This window comes from Mesitornis unicolor, unplaced genomic scaffold, assembly GCF_000695765.1.
Source record: "Mesitornis unicolor isolate BGI_N332 unplaced genomic scaffold, ASM69576v1 scaffold12075, whole genome shotgun sequence".
Classification (NCBI taxonomy): domain Eukaryota; kingdom Metazoa; phylum Chordata; class Aves; order Mesitornithiformes; family Mesitornithidae; genus Mesitornis; species Mesitornis unicolor.
This window is the reverse complement of record NW_010183656.1, coordinates 34,342-51,170: the sequence shown is the minus strand read 5'-3', so window position 1 is coordinate 51,170 and position 16,829 is coordinate 34,342. Positions and strand designations below refer to the sequence as shown.

At 45.2% G+C, this 16,829-nt stretch overlaps 1 protein-coding gene across 1 annotated transcript in view; it reads right to left on the bottom strand.

Annotated features, from left to right (window-relative positions):
• Nucleotides 1-12,051: 12,051 nt before the first annotated feature.
• Nucleotides 12,052-16,829, bottom strand: part of LOC104540422 (solute carrier family 2, facilitated glucose transporter member 3) — a 5,932-nt gene continuing 1,154 nt past the window's right edge. Inside the window, exons 3-10 of the mRNA XM_010184229.1 lie at nt 16,005-16,165; nt 15,465-15,705; nt 15,150-15,312; nt 14,331-14,518; nt 13,845-13,949; nt 13,314-13,419; nt 12,840-13,033; nt 12,052-12,327 (exon numbers count right to left, since the gene is read on the bottom strand). Of these exons, the coding sequence (XP_010182531.1) occupies nt 12,112-12,327; nt 12,840-13,033; nt 13,314-13,419; nt 13,845-13,949; nt 14,331-14,518; nt 15,150-15,312; nt 15,465-15,705; nt 16,005-16,165 (1,374 nt within the window). The 3' untranslated portion in view covers nt 12,052-12,111. The remainder of the gene's footprint in view (nt 12,328-12,839; nt 13,034-13,313; nt 13,420-13,844; nt 13,950-14,330; nt 14,519-15,149; nt 15,313-15,464; nt 15,706-16,004; nt 16,166-16,829) is intronic.

The window sequence follows — 16,829 nt, the reverse complement described above, 5'->3', positions numbered from 1 at the left end:
GAACTGCTCGGCTCCGAGCCCCTGCTCTGGCCAGGAGATGGCACTGCCAGCTTTTCTGCCTGATGCTGGCCAGCTTTTTGCGCAACCCCACAGCATGGCTAGCAGTTCCAGTCCGACCCCTGCACACCAAGCACCACCCCATGATAAGACTTGGGTGACCTGCCTTGGTCTGTTTGCTAAACTTTCACCCTGATTGTCCCTTCTTCCAGCGAGGTTGCTCAGGTCAAAAGCCTCAAAGAATGGAAAATGCACACACTGGCACAACATTCTGCTGCATCCAAAATACCCAGGCACCACTCCTCTCCCCGTGCCTGTTCTCCCCTGCCTCATCTCAAGACTCATCAGAAGAATTGCACAGATGCCCCAAACAAGTGCTGTGTCGTGTCTTATTGCTGCCTGCTTTTAACCAGCAGGCTCAGTGCTGCACTTATATAGCCAATACATTTGCAAGCACACTGGTGTTTCCCCACCCTTATCATCAGCTGCTGTCAAGCTCTGCTTTATCCACAGGATGAAGAGCCCCAGAGCACACCAAGTCCTGTTGCTAGCTGCTGAAACAAGATCAGCCTTAAGTATGCCCCTTACTCCAAAGCTGTCAGCAATTTTTTGGTCATTCCCACCACCCTAGTATGTTTGGCAGCTGTCTCTTTGTACCCACAGAGCACTGCTGGATGGACATGAACAAATGGTTTTGGATAGATCGTGGTGACAAAAAGGCAAAGACTGTTGCGGCGCAGCAAGTGCTGCACTGCACATTATTAGAGGACATAAACTAGAGTTTATTTACCTCCTCTGCCTCACAGCTGCCTGCTCCCAATCCACCTTGTAGTCATGATCCCATGACTGAAAAGTGGGGTCTCCTACCGAGACATCTAACAGCTAGCTAACACTGCCTGGTACCCACTGCACCTCAGCTTCTCTCACCCCTACGCTGCTTTCAAGGCTTGTCCCATACGAGGTCCTTTCGATCACTTTTGCTGTCAGACACCTGAGCACTCTTCACTGCATACTTGTTCCCTCCTCTTACCACACAGATCTTCCTCCTATCTCCTGCTCTAAGTGCTAGACACACTACCAGCAAGTGATGTGCTCTGGGTATACGATAATCTCTTCTGGAGTCACTCACTGTCTCTGCTAGGCCTTGTGCTGCATCATCTCTCAGTGCTTCACGCCATTTCATCCTTCCTCAGCTTCCTCTTGTTCTGCTCCCTAAACATCACCCTCAATTTCAGTGCAACCTTGTTCCTGCCCCACCAGCTCCACAGTGCCTCTCTTTGAGCCTGATGCATCCTTTTGACTGATCTGAGAGAGTGAAAAGTGCTCTCTGGGTTCTGGGAATGCGTCATCCCTCAGCTTGGACAGCTTCCCCTTTGTCCACATTCACATGGACACCGCAGAAGGAAGGTGAGTGACTGTTTGTGCTCGTTGCTTTTAAGTGTCACAGAAATCCATAGTTCCAGTTGTGCCATCAGTCTCTTACACTGATTTCCAGCATCAGAGAGTTGTAAAAAGACAGTGACACAACATCAGCCACAGTTTGAGCTCACCTACCATCTTGGTGGGTATAGGGAAATAAGGAATGAAAGCCAGCATCTTCAAATCATTTTGTTGTGCAGGGAGTCTGAAAATTTTGGATTAAGGCTATTCTGACTAAGGAAAGAGTTTCACAATGAACTCAAGTGTTAAAAAGCATGTGTGCAAGAGGCGGAAAGAAAGGATAGGCTATGGAGAAGGAGGACAGGAGCACTGCTTTGATACTGAAGGACTACATCAGAACAGCCTCTCAGAGCCCACCTGGAGCAAAAACTTGCATGGGATAGAATGGGTGACAAGAGGGATTCTGTAATTATCCTGGTAGCCAGTCCAGGGCAAACAGAGGTCTGCTGAGGATTTGGGAACTACTAATGGATGTCTCAGCTTTAGAAGAGGCTGAGGATCTCCAAGCCTTTCTTGCAGCAGTCTATAGAACCGAAGCCTGCTCTGAGATCTCCAAATATATCATAATTGCTTGGAAAAGTTGAAAGACAGCTGGGAGTGGGGGAGCAACAGACTCAGTACTACTTAGAGAGGCTGAATATATTACAATGCATGGGTTGAATAGGATACACTTCAAGGGTGCTGGGATATAAATGAAACTGCTGAAAGAATTGCCTAATTATTTAATCTGTCATCCCTGACAGCTGGAAAAAGGGTAAGGGTGTGCCCAACTCTACAGAAAGCAAGCAGGATGACTGGGGAACTCCAGACCACCCACCCTTACCTCAGTGCTAATGTCCTCCTGGTACCCAGTGCCAAATGTGCAAAGGATAAGAATGTAATCAGGAAAGGTTGATACTGGTTTACCAAGGGCAAACTGACCGCCTTTCAAAATTAAAAGGCTGGCTGTATGGATTAGGGGAGAGTGGTCGACGTAGTACACTTTGACATGAGTTACACTGTAGGTCCTGTCTCCCACAGCATGCTCCTTCAAAAGGAGAGGGAGGTATGGCAGCAAACCACTACTCAGCATACTGGGAAACAGGAAGATGTAAAATATCCCAGCAAAGGAGAATGGTAGACTAGCTCTTCCTAATTCCATGCTGGTGTCCTGGCAACGTGACATTGACCACAAAGTGCCCTGGGCAACCCATGACACTTCTCAACACCCCAGCACAGGGTAGTATACATCAGAAAGACTAAACCTGGCACCTACACCAGCTGATTGTCCCATTAAAATATTGTGTAGCACTGAAGGTTGAACTGGAGGCAGAAGAAAAGCCAGATAAGCTATACAAAGCCGTAACCAAAGGACCAAATATTAGCAGATTTTCCCCAATCTTTTCATGGTCTCTATCTGGAAATAGAAGCAGCATCCCACATCTATTGTCACCACATCTGATGTTCTGCTGATGTACATCCACTACATGTTGTTGGGGTTTTTTTAGCATTTAATTTGTAGGTAAGCATTTGTCCATGAAACATTTAGCAGCTCCATGAAGCCAGAGAATGTCAATGGAGAATTTATAAATAGTAAGACAGTGAGGAATAAAGGCTTCACACTAGCTTCAGCTCATGCATAATGGTCTCAGACTATTCCTTAAAAAAACAAAAAGGCCAACAATGCATCTATCTAGGCACAAGCCCACTGACAAAGAGGAGCTGGCATTAAACGCACAAACAGGAACTACAGAGAGGTGGGAGCTTATGGCTTCCAGTTCTAGGATAATCAAGGTAGAATGGAAAATCCCAGACAGCAGGACTATTTCAGAGGAACAGCTGATTTTAAAAGGCAAAGAGGAAGAAGGGGGCAGCATGGTGATCAGAAAGTCTTCTTCAGTGTTGAGATCTCCTCACAACTCACTCATAAAAACCCTGTCCCTCTTAAGCTTCCCTTCCAGAGACACCATTTTTCTTTATGATCAGCCCAGACCTAGCTGCTAAGAACTCTCATCTCCAGAGGGACTATTCCCTTTGGTCACACCACAGCCACTTAAAGCAGTGAACCCTAATGGTGCAGTGTTGGCACTGGGGCTGGGAAGGATGGTAACGGGCCACGTGCAGCTGGTTTTTGTGTATTTCAGTTCTAATGGTTTCATACCTTGTCTGTCAACATTTCAATGTGAATCAAGGGGGCGGACAGTAGGACATAACTTCAGGTGATATTTCAAAAATTGGAAAAGATAAAAAGTTTGATTTAAACACAAAACCATCTTCTATCCCAGCTACTTTGGCCTGCACTTTTAATGCCCTACATTGAGTAAGTAATCAAGGACACTGTATGTGTGCAACCAAAGTGTTCATACCCACAAACCACAGATCAGATATTTTTTAATCTCAGAAGAAAGACTTGACCTCTAATATGGGTCTAAACTGGTCTTTACAGCATTGGTGGGAAGCCACTTCAAACATGGCTTTCATGGCTGTGCTCCAAAACCTTCCCAGGAGCACCCAGTTCTCGGGACACATCATGTTTGGCTCCCAGACCTTCCCAGTCACTCAGCACCTCCTGCAGCCCTTTGCACTGGCACCGGAACAGCACAACCCCCTTCCCTTCTGCCCTCTTGCACCACCTCGCCCTTCCAGGCCAGGCAACATTAGGGGATGATGAACCACAGCCGTGCTGTGCCTCCGCAGTCTCCCTAATGTCAGGGCACTGCACTCGCAAATACACCCGGTGTCTGCGCATCCGGTGCCAAATGAGTGCATTTGGGTGTGGCCATTCTTCTGTCCCTTTTGGCCTCCAGTCGAGCAAAGGCTTCCAGGCAAATGACGTGTGTCCTGCCTGCTCTCCTGCCCCAGTTTGGGTTGCAGTGGCTGGTTCTGGCTCCCAAGTGCTGCCGCCATTTCCAGGCACAAGTTCCACTTCTCCCTCCCTCCCAATACTCTCAGCAGAGTTCACTCCTGCAAGGCTTCCCAGAAACTTTCAATTTCCTTGGTTTATGCTTTAAATATTGCTAATTCAGCCTGACCCTTCCTTCAGCAGGAGGAAACGTCCTCTCTCAGCTCAGTTTAGTTAACAAAATGTTAAGTCCCAGTCAAAGAAAAATCTGAATCAATCTTTTCATGAGATATCACTGTGCACTAAATCTTTGCTAAAGCCTAATTTCTAGCCAGCCCTAGCATCTGTGCTTTGGCTGCTTTGTCGTCATACACACAGTGGATCAGGAGGTAGACTTTCCATACCCAAGGACAAATGTATCTGTTTATTTCTACTTTTTTTTCCTTTATTTTTCTCCTTTTTGGCTTCAAGTACACTTAGAGAAAGAAATTAGACTTGCTCAAGCAGCAAAATTACTCTAGACAACATGTTTGGAGACACTGAAGACTTCCACTAATGCAATGCTTTTAACTTTTTGTGTTTATGACCAAAGCATTACAACACACACTTACCTATGAGCTATGTATGATCAATATGAATATTCTTCTTGCATCTGAATGAGGAAAAGGTCAGAATGAGAAAAAAGCCAAACAGAAACAGTGGTGTGATGCTGCTCCATTGCTCCCAAAATGTTTTGCCTGTGACATGAAATAAGGAAGCTGGAAATTGTTTTTTTCAGTGTTTCTGCACTGTGTTTTTCTGAGTTGGATGAGCCCCTGCAGATTTTAGTGCAGTGGTGGTATCTGTCCAGACCAGGCTGTGCTGACATTTGTCTTGTCTGGTTCTGTTTGTCAGGACCTTTTCTTGCATCACCTAATGCAGTTAGTAACGTGTCTTTATAGAATGGCTGCTTCTGATACACTGCTCTGCTAACTTGAGTCTAGCTGAGCCAGCTGTATTTTGCATGCCCATCATTTTTCCTTGGCTGTGTCACTTCATAGGCATTTTTAATTCCCTCCTTCAAGCAAGCTGAACTTCAGCTTTGTGGACCAAGAGTTGAGGTCCCACTTCCGGGAAAGCTGTGGCTCTGAAATAGGAAAGGACACCTGTATTTCCCTTTACCTCAAGAACCAGTGACCTCTCACCTATGAGCCATAAGCTGCCAGACTCCTGTAAGGCTTCATATTATTCTGCATGCAGCCCAAGAGCCTGTGCTTTCCTGCTTGGCTGTCACCTTTCTACCTCGCATTCTCTTTCATCTTTCTCTTCCTCACACTCTCATCTGCTTCTGTCAAAGTTCATACTCCTTTCTCAGGCTCTGTCCCACCTTCTCACACCTATGAATGCCTCATCTTCCTTCCAAATCTTGGGGTTGTTTTTAGCTTGCATCTCATTCCTGCCTTCCTTGGAGATCAGCAATACAATGTTCTCTTTTTACTAACTATTTCAGTACATCCTCATAATCTTCACTGTTTCTATTCTGTATTCAGCCTCCTATGGGCTCTTCCATACATCGTAAACTTCTCCAGCCACATTGCTACATCCATATCCCTCCACACCTTCATCATTGCTCCTAGCTTCCATTCTCTCCTGACTCTGCATCCTTATGCCTTCCTCAGTGGAAAATTACTCTGGTGACTTTGTCCTAAATCTTGTAGACTCTTTAGGTCATAAGCTTTCATCATAGACTAGACTCAAGGCAGAGCTATGAAGTTAAGGCATGTCACTGAGAGCTTTGATCCATATCTGAGAGAGCACTTGGAAAGAAATCAGAAAAGGAGAGGGGGACAAAGTCCAAACCCCAAAGTATTTAATGTGTAAATACAAGTTTAAAGCAATATAATATGCAGTCTGGGTGACAATAGCAATTTGTGACAGGAATATAAAGAAAGCAATAAACAGCTGAGTCTTTGGTGGCAAATTTGCTTATGATGGAGAAGAGAAGAAAACAGGATGAAGCAGAGACCAGAGCAGAGATGAAAGATTAGGTGATGTTTGATTAGATTGATCATTCCATGAATGACCGGTTACTTGTTCAGTACATCTTCTGCAATGGTCCCACGCTGCATGCCACAGTGACTGGTGCACCAGTGTGACTGCCTTACACAAACCCATGTGACCATTTGCTAAACAAAAGATGGCTGTGCAACCCAAGCAGAAAACAGACTTAGCAGGTCAGTCATGTGTCTATCAGATATGCTGAAGCTGTGTCTCATGGAGAAGCAAAAGACAATTCTTGTAAACAAGGTGTACTTCACAGTGGGGCATAGCATAGAAACAAGGTTTATCACAGCAAGTGAACTGTTTTAAGTTACACAGGCTGCCTCCACTAGATATGGCACGCTTTTAAGTAGCACCAATTAAACTGTCTTAGCAATATATATTTTAGGAAATAAAATTATTTTCTTTCCCACTCTCAAAGCTCAAGTTCCTTGAGTGCTATCTCCTCCTAGCAGCATACTATGAAGACAACTCACTTGCCTGGTATCTCGCATTGTAAAAACATGTCCAAGCTAAAGCATAAGCATGACAGATCAGAGCCATGTGCCCCGGGTTTTACCAGTAAGCATCTCACAAGTCTTCAAAGAGTCCTTCTAAAAGCGAAGAGAAGCTTGGAATTCTGTCCTTGGTCTGGTCTGCAGAAAGCCTGAAGAAATAAACAAAACCAATAACTAACTAAAAAAAAAACACCCCAGGAAGGTGTAAATTTTCTGTGCAACTCAATGTGTGTTTAATCTACCTGCTGGCAGGACCTCTCTCATTACGTAGGAGAAAAGGTTGTAGTGAGTCACCTCCTGCTTCTGCCCCACCACAAAGTCATCAGCAAAGTGCCTACACCTTCCTTCTTTTCAAATAAAACTGATGATGGTGCAGTCCACTGCCAAACTAGCAAACGTCCCTTTTTTGAGGGCTACTTAGCAGAGCTTTGCTTGAAGGTAAGACCGGAGCACTGCTTGGACTCTCACCTGGGTACCTTCCCAAAGGAGAAGCATCTGCATGGTCACCCCAGCTGCTAAGTCATCTGGAATTTAAACAGAGCACAAAATCAGATATAAAGATCTGTGCACAGGGCACACCATGGTGAAACTTACCTGCAATAAAATGTTTTTTTTTCCACATTTCTTCTCACAGAAACCAATACACAAAATACGTTTATCAGAAATAGCACATGCAAAAAATGACAAGTGTCAGCAGTGATGCTGTGATACTCTTAATCATGCCTCAATCTGTAAAACAGCACTGAAACTTTGGTGTGGCTGATGTCACTTGCGACACTTCAGGGATCTTCTCTTGTCCGCTCAGCAGTGGTTCCTCTCCTAGAAAGGTTCTCCAGTGATCGAGTTACTATTGCACACCCTAGGGCTTTCTGGTTCCACAGACATGTCAAGACTTCCCATGCCACTTGGGAATTTTCTGGTGGTAACACCTCTGCCAACCGCTGCTCTGATGGGGAATGCACTGGAATAAAGATGGAATTGAGAGTGGTCCTGACCTGGCATGAACTCCATCTCTGCCAGTAGGACGAAATCTCACTTCCTTTATTCTCAGATTCTCCTTTAGTGCTCCTTTCCTGCCTTCCTCCCTTCCATTTCAAGGCCGGTTTGCAACAGGATGCAGAGACTTGGAGTGTCCTGCTTCTTTCAAGAGGTGATACTGCACCAGCTCCAAGTATACTCAAGAGTAATGCAGGCATATTAACAGAAAAAAAGGCCTGATGCAGGTAATCCTTAGTCTCACATGCTGCCCTGACAGCTAGCTTGTTTTTCAGAGGCCTGTGCAATGTTTTAAAGGCCTCTGCAGTGCCACTTGCACACAGGAAGCCAGAACAAAGTTCCATAGTGTCTCACACATACCTGTCCAAGCCAGCTCAACCACTCCTGTCACCCCTCTCAGAGTAGAATCACATTTTTGTGGGGGATTGTGGTGGCTGTAAGAACTGCCAACATGCTCACTTGAATGTGATGAACAGTTTCAACTGAAAACAACCCATCTTCAAGTATACAAACCTTTAAATTGCAAACAGCTTTTCCTTTTGAAGCTTCCTTACAATTTGCAGAAATAAAATAACTGTATCTAACACACTCCTTCCCCAACCAAAAATTTATCACAAAAACTACATAAATCATTGATAACCACGTGCTTTGGCTCCAGATGATTTTGCTCTTCACTTCCCATTTTAAGGAAACAGAAATGCTAAAGTTTGACCTAGATTTGCTCATGAGTTTGGATGGCTGAGTTTTTGGGTTTTGTTTGGTTGTTTTGGTTTGTGGTTTTTTTTGTTTTGGGTGGGTTTTTTGTTTTTGTTTTTTTTTTTCTTTTTCAGCTCGGGGTTGAAAAACAATCCTACATGCCCTGAGCACTTTGCAGCTCTGGTTGCATAGCAAACTTCCCAAAACACAGGCATCAGCTAGGAACATGCAGCAGTCAGTAACATCAGGTTTCAGAAAGCCCATACTAGTTCTGTGATACACTGTTTAGACTTCACATTATGCCCTACTGTTTCCTGGTTGCTTTGTGCAACTCGAGTTGCATTAGCCTGCTTCTTTCTTTTGGGATTCCTTGGGTCTTGTCTTTTTTCTTCCTTTCACTTCCCTCCATCTTCTTCCTCTGAAGGATATTTTATCTCCTTACTTTTTGAACTCTTGTCATAGTGTCTGCCTGGGAAAGAGACTGCATGACAGGGAGAGGAGTGCACTAGAACAGAAGCTAGTTGGCTCATGGCAAGAGAGCCAAGGGCAAGGGCACCCCAGACCTGTAAGTGGGTCAGTAATGCCACAGCCCCCAGGGTAAGGGAGCAGCTCCTGAGGCCTAGCCTCACCACCTTGCTCCTTTCAGGCACCCAGTGTACACAGGCAAGATATTCAAGATTAAGGTCATTTGCCACACTGAGGGCATGAAGCATCACTTACAGGGGAAGGGCTCCCTCTTTACCTTCATGGTATAAAAGTTTAGGACCTCTCAGAAGAATGCAGGTTCAAAAAGTTTAACTCTGGGCGGGATTCCTAACCTACTGCCACTTCCCTCTGCATTCCTGTTACAGAGAAATATTGGCAAAGGATTTGGATGCCAACAAAACGATTTGGACAAACAAGACCTAGAGAAGCACATCTTTTCAGTTTAAAAACTCCGAAGGAAGAGTAGTAACAGAATTTATTAGGGCGGTATGCATGGAGGCCAAGAGAAAGGGTAGTTTCCACTAAAATAAGCCAGCAAACCCATGAAGCTGGGCTAGCCAGAAAGGTTGCAGGGCAGATGTTGACGACATTCTAGGATGTAGTCCCAGGCCGCAATAAAGCGGTACGAAACAGAAAACCTAGAGCATAATAGTCAAAAACAAACCACTTAGTTCTAGAGTTTTTATTTTAAAAACAGGAAACAACCACATTAATAAGCATATAAAACCCATCCAAAATATTCACAACGCTGTTACAGAAAAAGAAAATAAAAAGAGATATCATGTGAGAAAGACCTACACATTTCGGTCCAAGCCAACACACATCTCTGATGCAAAGTATGGAATGCTCTTATGCACAGCTGTAAGGGCAATTTCCCATATAGAAATACCATGTCTGGGAGTGCTGGAGGATCAAAGGAAGGGCAGATCTCTAAAACTGTGCCAAAATATGAAAGTTGGGAAAGAAGTCATATATACTACTTCTGAGAATATCTGACATGGAAACCTGCTAAAAGCTAGGGAGAGCTGGATGAAATAGGATTGCATTATGCAAAGCTGGAGTATTTCAGACTAAGTCACAGGAAGTAATTCACAGCAGCAAGTTTTACTGATCTTTGCAACTGTTTCTCACTAGAGAAGGTAGAAATGTCATCACTCCAGTTACTGAAAATGCCAGATACACACTCCTAGAATATACATGCATGGGAACTTCTCTGACCTGCTCTGGCGCAGTAGGTTGTCAAGAAATCTTGGGCTATCTATGCTATGACAATTTTGCTGTCATTGCTGTCTTTCTGAGCCTCTCTTCTAGGATATCCAGTGATGATCCAGCAAGAGTTTGCAGACAGGCCCAAGTCTGATCAAGTCCAAAAGTGCAGAAGATCTTAGAGCAGGGGTTTAAAACTGGACCTACCTCTGTGGTACCTTTAGATAGCTTGTGCAGGTCTGGACAGAGCACAGCAGTCAGCGAAGCAAATCTCCCTGCCCTAGACTGCAAGTATACCAGGTGTGCTGCTACTTACCTTCCTGAACTGACCTATGCTAGCTTGGCAGCAAGGGTAGGTGTACACATACTCAATTGCCTAGCAGTATGACAAGCGGGAAGACCAACATCTACTGGAGTACAAATACTGTTTGCCACATCCCTTTTAACAGAGGTTGTATTACAGAGCTGTACACACCTACACAGCAGGCTGCACACTGGTGAACATCACAACATCATGCAGATCTTCCAGAGAAGACACATGGGGCAAAAAAACATTTGGCCTACAACCAACCAGTGGACTAAGCACTACAGACCTTTCACATTGTAAAGCTAACAAGTTCCAGTAGCTCTGGTCCCTAGCCTTGTATCTGTCTTCATGGCTTTACACGTGTCATAACTGACCAAGCCTGTGACCAGAAGGGTCATGCTACAAGCATCTGTCTAATACTTAGAAGAATAATTGTTAAGAAAATACAGATTTAGAAAATAATTTTTATCCTCACACACTTTCAAGTAACAATCTGCAAATTCCAGACTTTGACCTGCTAGACTAGAGCAGAGGAGCTGAAAATATAAAATTAAGAGAAGGCAGGAAAAGTTACCTCCTGGTTTGCAATCACCACCCTCAATCATCTCATACAATGCTTAACCATTACTGAAAATATAAACTAACAAGACCCATTTGCTGCAATACCATACTTTCCAATCAACACTTGGGAACAATATTTAAAATCGCCACCCAAAACATCCCAAATAACAGATTTTGGTGGATAAGCATACATACCTTTTCTCATTGGCATGCAATTCTTTGAATTTCTTTCCAAAGGGCACAAATAACTAAAAGGTGATGTGCATCACTGGCTCTGTTGTACATACCATCCAAAACACCCTATCTCCTGTATAGTACCACATTTCTCCTTCACAGTCATATTGCACCTCAAGTCTACAGAATCTTGTTAGATTAGCTATTTCTCTTAGACATCTGCAATTTCATCATCTGTACATTTTGTACACCATTAAAAAAATAAATATTTACAAAGTGACATACAAATAAATAAACTTAAGTAAAAGTATGCTTTCAGTCTGTCTATACAAAAAAATAAAACAGGAAAAATTATGCATGTAACTTGGTCCCCTTTTTCCTGAGGCTGAGAAAAGTGCACACTGGATAGGAAAAAGCAAGGAGATGGCTTTTTGGTAGGCTTGTTAAATTCCAGTGTAACACTGCACACACACGCAGTAGACTCAAAGGGCCGGGGACTTGTTTAGTGGGTCACTTTAGCTCACTACAAAAATAGTAATTAAGATTCAAATACGTAACAGTCACTGCGTGCATAATTATGTTAACCCCAAACAGCAACTATAGGTGAGAAAAGCAAAAATATTGCCAGCTCTTCTCCGTTCTCCCAATGTTTGTGACAGGGAAGATGAGATTATTTTTGCAAGTGCCAGGTGCCTTCCGGTACTCGAAAATGGGATCACCCATATCAGAGCTGCTTAATGTTGGTAAGCCTGGCAGAATGGGGGAGTAAATGGGTGCAAAGAAGAAAATAGCAGCAATTGAGGGGGGGAAAAATGTCCCAGTTCTCATGGTTTTCTTTACTCATTCCTTTAATGACCCTTTAATAATGCAGGAGTCAAAGAAGAGGTATCTTAGGCAGCTTCTTTGTCAGGTTGTACACTGTTCAGCTCCACCATGGGGTTCTTCTCTACAGGCGATGGTAAACTGGCTCCTGCTCGTCCTTCAAAGCCCCTGGAGATGTCTTCAAAAGTCCTGCCTTTGGTCTCAGGCACTTTGAAGAATGTGAAGACGAAGAAGATGACCAGGAAAATGAAGAAGATGAGGAAGACATAAGAGCCACATAGTTTCTGCAGGGAGAAAAAAAAGCAGATTTTAATTTGAAAAGCTCATAAACCTAAAGGCAAGGTCATTTACTATTGGCAGGTCAAAATCCTAATACCTTTCTCCAACAATGCCCTTACTGACTTTCTCAACATAGCATTTTTTAAAAATTAAAACAGTTTCCTGTGGGCTTCTGAAATGCTTTCATGTTCTTGGAGGTGACCAAAACTGAGGCTTTTAAAGGGAAAGCCTTGATGTGCTAATTAAGGTCACTCTTCCAACTATTTGTAAGTTACAAGCAGTTAAGACAACAGAATATGAGGCGAGCCACGACAATCTCAACCTTCAGTAACAATCAGAACACAGAATCAGGAGGATCCTCTGGAAGACTGACCAGTCCTCTTGCTCAAAGCAGGCACAACTTCAAGGAGAGATCATGTTGTTAGGAGTCATATAGTCTGTTTTTAAGTCTCCAAGGACGGAGATTCTACAACCACTCTCTGGACATCTCACAGTGCTTTGCAAGCTAGGTCTTTACCTCTGCATAGGGGAACAGCATTCCCACCAAGAAATTAGAGGTCCAGTTGGAACAACCAGCCACTGCCATGGCTGCAGGACGTGGGCCCTGGCTGAAGAGTTCTGCCACAATGAACCAGGGGATGGGGCCAGGGCCAATCTCAAAAAGAGCCACAAAGCCAAAAATGCCAACAATGCTGATGTATTTGATCCAGTCTACAATGTCCTGCAAGAGAATAAAACATGGTCAGCCGCAATTTGAGAGGGAAATATGGCAATATGGCACATCACAATACCATCTCCAGTGTCACAACTTTCTCAGCTCCACTGTGAACACTGTGGCACTGTTTCCACAGTTAGTAAGTTGCACTCTCCACCACACACTCAGCTCTAGCCCCAGCTGTACCTGCCTACAGGGCAGAACTGCACAGCAAGGCAGCTGTATAGTCTTATAGACCCCCTGCTGGGGTCAGCCTGGACTAGAAGAGTAAATTACTCACCTTCAGAGCTAAAGCGATGGTCATAAGAAGAGCACACACAGCCATGCCACCCAAACCAACTAAGTGGAGGGTCCTGCGCCCTGCACGCTCCACCAGGAACAGCTAGAAACATGGCAGAAGGAGAGAGGAAAAAACCTGTAACTTTGGCAGCAAGAGGCTCCCTTGCTCAGCGCGCCCTGCATCTCTTTTATCTGCCTGTAGCCCTCAGTGCCAGTGGTGATCTCAGTGCAGGTCACCAGGCTGCTCAATCTTTGGCACAAGTCTTTTTTTCTGGTTTGTGCTACTGCCTTCTCTCATCATTCTTTTCTTCCCATGCACTCCTTTCCAATCTCCCTTTCTTCTAAAATGAAAACAATATAGTTTCTCCTATTCCACTCTCCCACAATGCTTTTAATACATTCTTGTCTTTGCTCCTATTGCCTGGCCCAATGTTTTGACACAGCCTGGCTACTTGTCTTCAGTCACATCTCCCAAAAAAGCCCAGGCAGACAAATTACCTCTCACCAATAACGCCCTGCTCCACTTACCGACACAACAGTGAAGATGGTGTTTACCACACCAGCTCCAATGGTGGCATACACTGGCTGTGTGATACCAGCTCGTTCAAAAATCCCTGTAGAATAATAGAATACCTAGAAAGAGATGCGAAAGTTGGACATCGTCACAATTCCAGTGTTTTGAGAGCATGCCTCTTGTTCCCTGCCTAATGACTTGCAGGCCCAACAGGGGGTTTCCTCAGAAGCACTGAGCAGTATAAACAGCATGCTTCCAGGCAAGGTTCATGCACTTGATGCAAAGCTGCAATGCTTTGCCAGGGTTTGTATGGGGAAAAGCGAAAGCCAATATAATCTCCACCTTTCATCTTGTCAATCTCTGCAGTTATAACAGAACAGTGACCTCCAGTCAAGGTGCAGAAAGGGGTTTTTGGAAGCACAGTTCTCTCAACACTAGCGGCAAGTGCAAGTGTAGCCAAAGAAGGGAAGCCTGGCAGATGGGACAGGAAGATAACTCACAGCATTGATGCCTGAGAGCTGTTGGGAGAGTTGCAGCATGATGGCAACGATAATGGCTTGACGGTAGTTTGGAGAACGGAAGAGCTCTGGCACAGTGGCTTTCTTCTCTTGGGACATTTTAGCACTCTCTTCTTTCATTTCCTGGATGTCTTGAGACACATCTTGTGTGCCACGAAGCTTCTGGAGAACTGGAGGGAGAAATCAAAAAATGCCAGGTATAATACACCCACAGTCAGTAAGTACCTCCTACTCTGCCCTGCTATTTCAGGGAGGCCACACTGGAAAATTTGGATCACCTGCAAGTCAGTGTTTGGACCTGCAGCCTTGCTCATCTTTTCAACCCAGAAGTTGGGGTGCGACGATTAGCATGGAAACCAGGTCCAGATCCTCCTCATGTTGCTTGATCTGAAAACTTACATATGATCCCCAATTCCGTTCACACACTTACCAGAGCTGACTCTAGCCCTTTGCAGTAGGGGAGGGAAACATGGTCTAAGCTCTTTGTTAAATGACAACCTATTTCCTGCCTTTCAGGAGGAGCTGACAGAGCTGCAGGAGCTGGCCTTGCTACAATCCCACCAGGCCAGGTGCCACTCCTCATGCCTTAATCCCACCTGGAGTCTCTGTGGGGATGCCAGGTATTCTCAGCCTTCCTGGCACTGGTGTAACCTAAAGGATGGGAGGGTAGGCCTGGTGCCCTCCAGGAGAGTCACACCCTGATCCACCATGGGCTCCAGAGTCAGCCCTGGCCTCCCACTCAAGTTCAGTCTAGGCTGGGAGCCAGAGTACAGCCTTGCCCCTTCAAAGATGAGTTCTTACCTGCTTGTGCTTTCTCTTCCTCCATTTTGTTGATCAAGAGGAAACGGGGGCTCTCAGGGCAGAAAAGGAGAGCCACACACTGTAGGATTGCTGGAAGGATTGTGAACCCCAAAAGCAGTGGCCAAAGTCTTTCAGACCCCATGATTTCCTCCAGACCAAAGATCTATACCAAGAATCAGAGAGAAATAAATTGATTAAAGTACTCCAATTCTTCACCCCCACACAGGACAGGGCAACATACCACACCTGATGGCAAGTGCAGCCCACCTCACTCTCCCTTCCCCCAAGAGCTGGATCAGGTTGTGTCATGCCTACCTGGGCCACTAGGATGCCCACAACAATGCCCAGTTGGTTGAGGGTGCCAAAGGCTCCACGGAGACTAGTGGGTGAGACTTCACTGATGTACATGGGCACAAAACCAGTGGAGAGACCACAGAAGATGCCAATAATGAAGCGGCCAAGAATCAGCATCTCCACTGAGCTTGCCAGCCTAGAGAAGCCCATGAGAGCACCACCAGCAAAGGCCAAGATGTTCACCAGCAGCATGGAGTTCCTCCTGCCAAGGTAAAGATTACAAGACTGAACTTAAACTGGCAATATAGTGGGAAAATTGTTGGGAGAGGGGTAAACCTACCCTTCACCCTCAGGTCTCCCAGGGATGGGAGATCATCATAATTCCCCTTCAGCTCCTGCTCTGGCCTGCAACCCTTTCTTTTTGCAGCCCACAGATTCTTGCTTCCTCCCCAGCTGCCTTCTCTTCCTCCCCTTCTCTCACCTCTGCCCTCTTCCTCCCAGCACTGCATTGTAGAAGAGAAAAAAAATCCCTAATGGCTTGGATCCCTCTTCCCAACTTACCTGCCAAATCTGTTGACAAACAGGCTGACTGAAAAGGAGCCCATCATTCCTCCTACTGAGAAGATGGCCACAGAAAGGGACCACAAAGAAGTAAGGAGCTCTGGGGAGACAGCACTCCCGCTCCGTTCTGACAGGGTTCGGTTGAAGAAACTCTGGATGATCTGCAAAAGAAACCAGGTGGGGAGAGAGTTACAATCTAGTGGGAGGCATTTTACGCTGGGGAGAGGGGATGATTACTTCTGAGGTCTTCCTTCTGTTTTCATGGAGTCAAGAAGCAAGAATAGACCCTAAAAATTCAGTGGATAGCAACAAATAATACAAGGGGAAAATCAGGGTGCGGAAAGAGGAACTTCCATTGAGAAGTTCAGAGACGGGTAGCAGTACAATGAGGGAGAGATTGCTTCACTGAACACTGTGGGGGTGGGCCAGAGGTGATTAAGGAAAACAGGCTTATCTCCTGAATGTTTCTGGACGATGTGAGTCACTGGTGCTGCCTGGGGGTGTGTGAGAAACAGTTGGGAGTGAGCTGGAGCAAAAAAACATGATCAGAGGATGGAAGGGGACATTTCTGACAATAGTAGAACTCTAGCAGCAGGAACAGGCTTTCTGGGATGAAAATAGTTTAAGACACAAAGTTTCACTTGAACCAAGCCTGAAAGACTGCAGCATTATATAGAAGTTCCTTTTTGTCCCATGGGGATGTAACAGGGCTGTCCTGCCAATTTCCAAGGCCAAATTCTGCAAGGGCTGAGGGGGGCATGGCCTCAGAGAGTATCTGCTCCAGCAGATGGCAGCAGGACATTAGCTAGAGAGGACCCCCCTCTG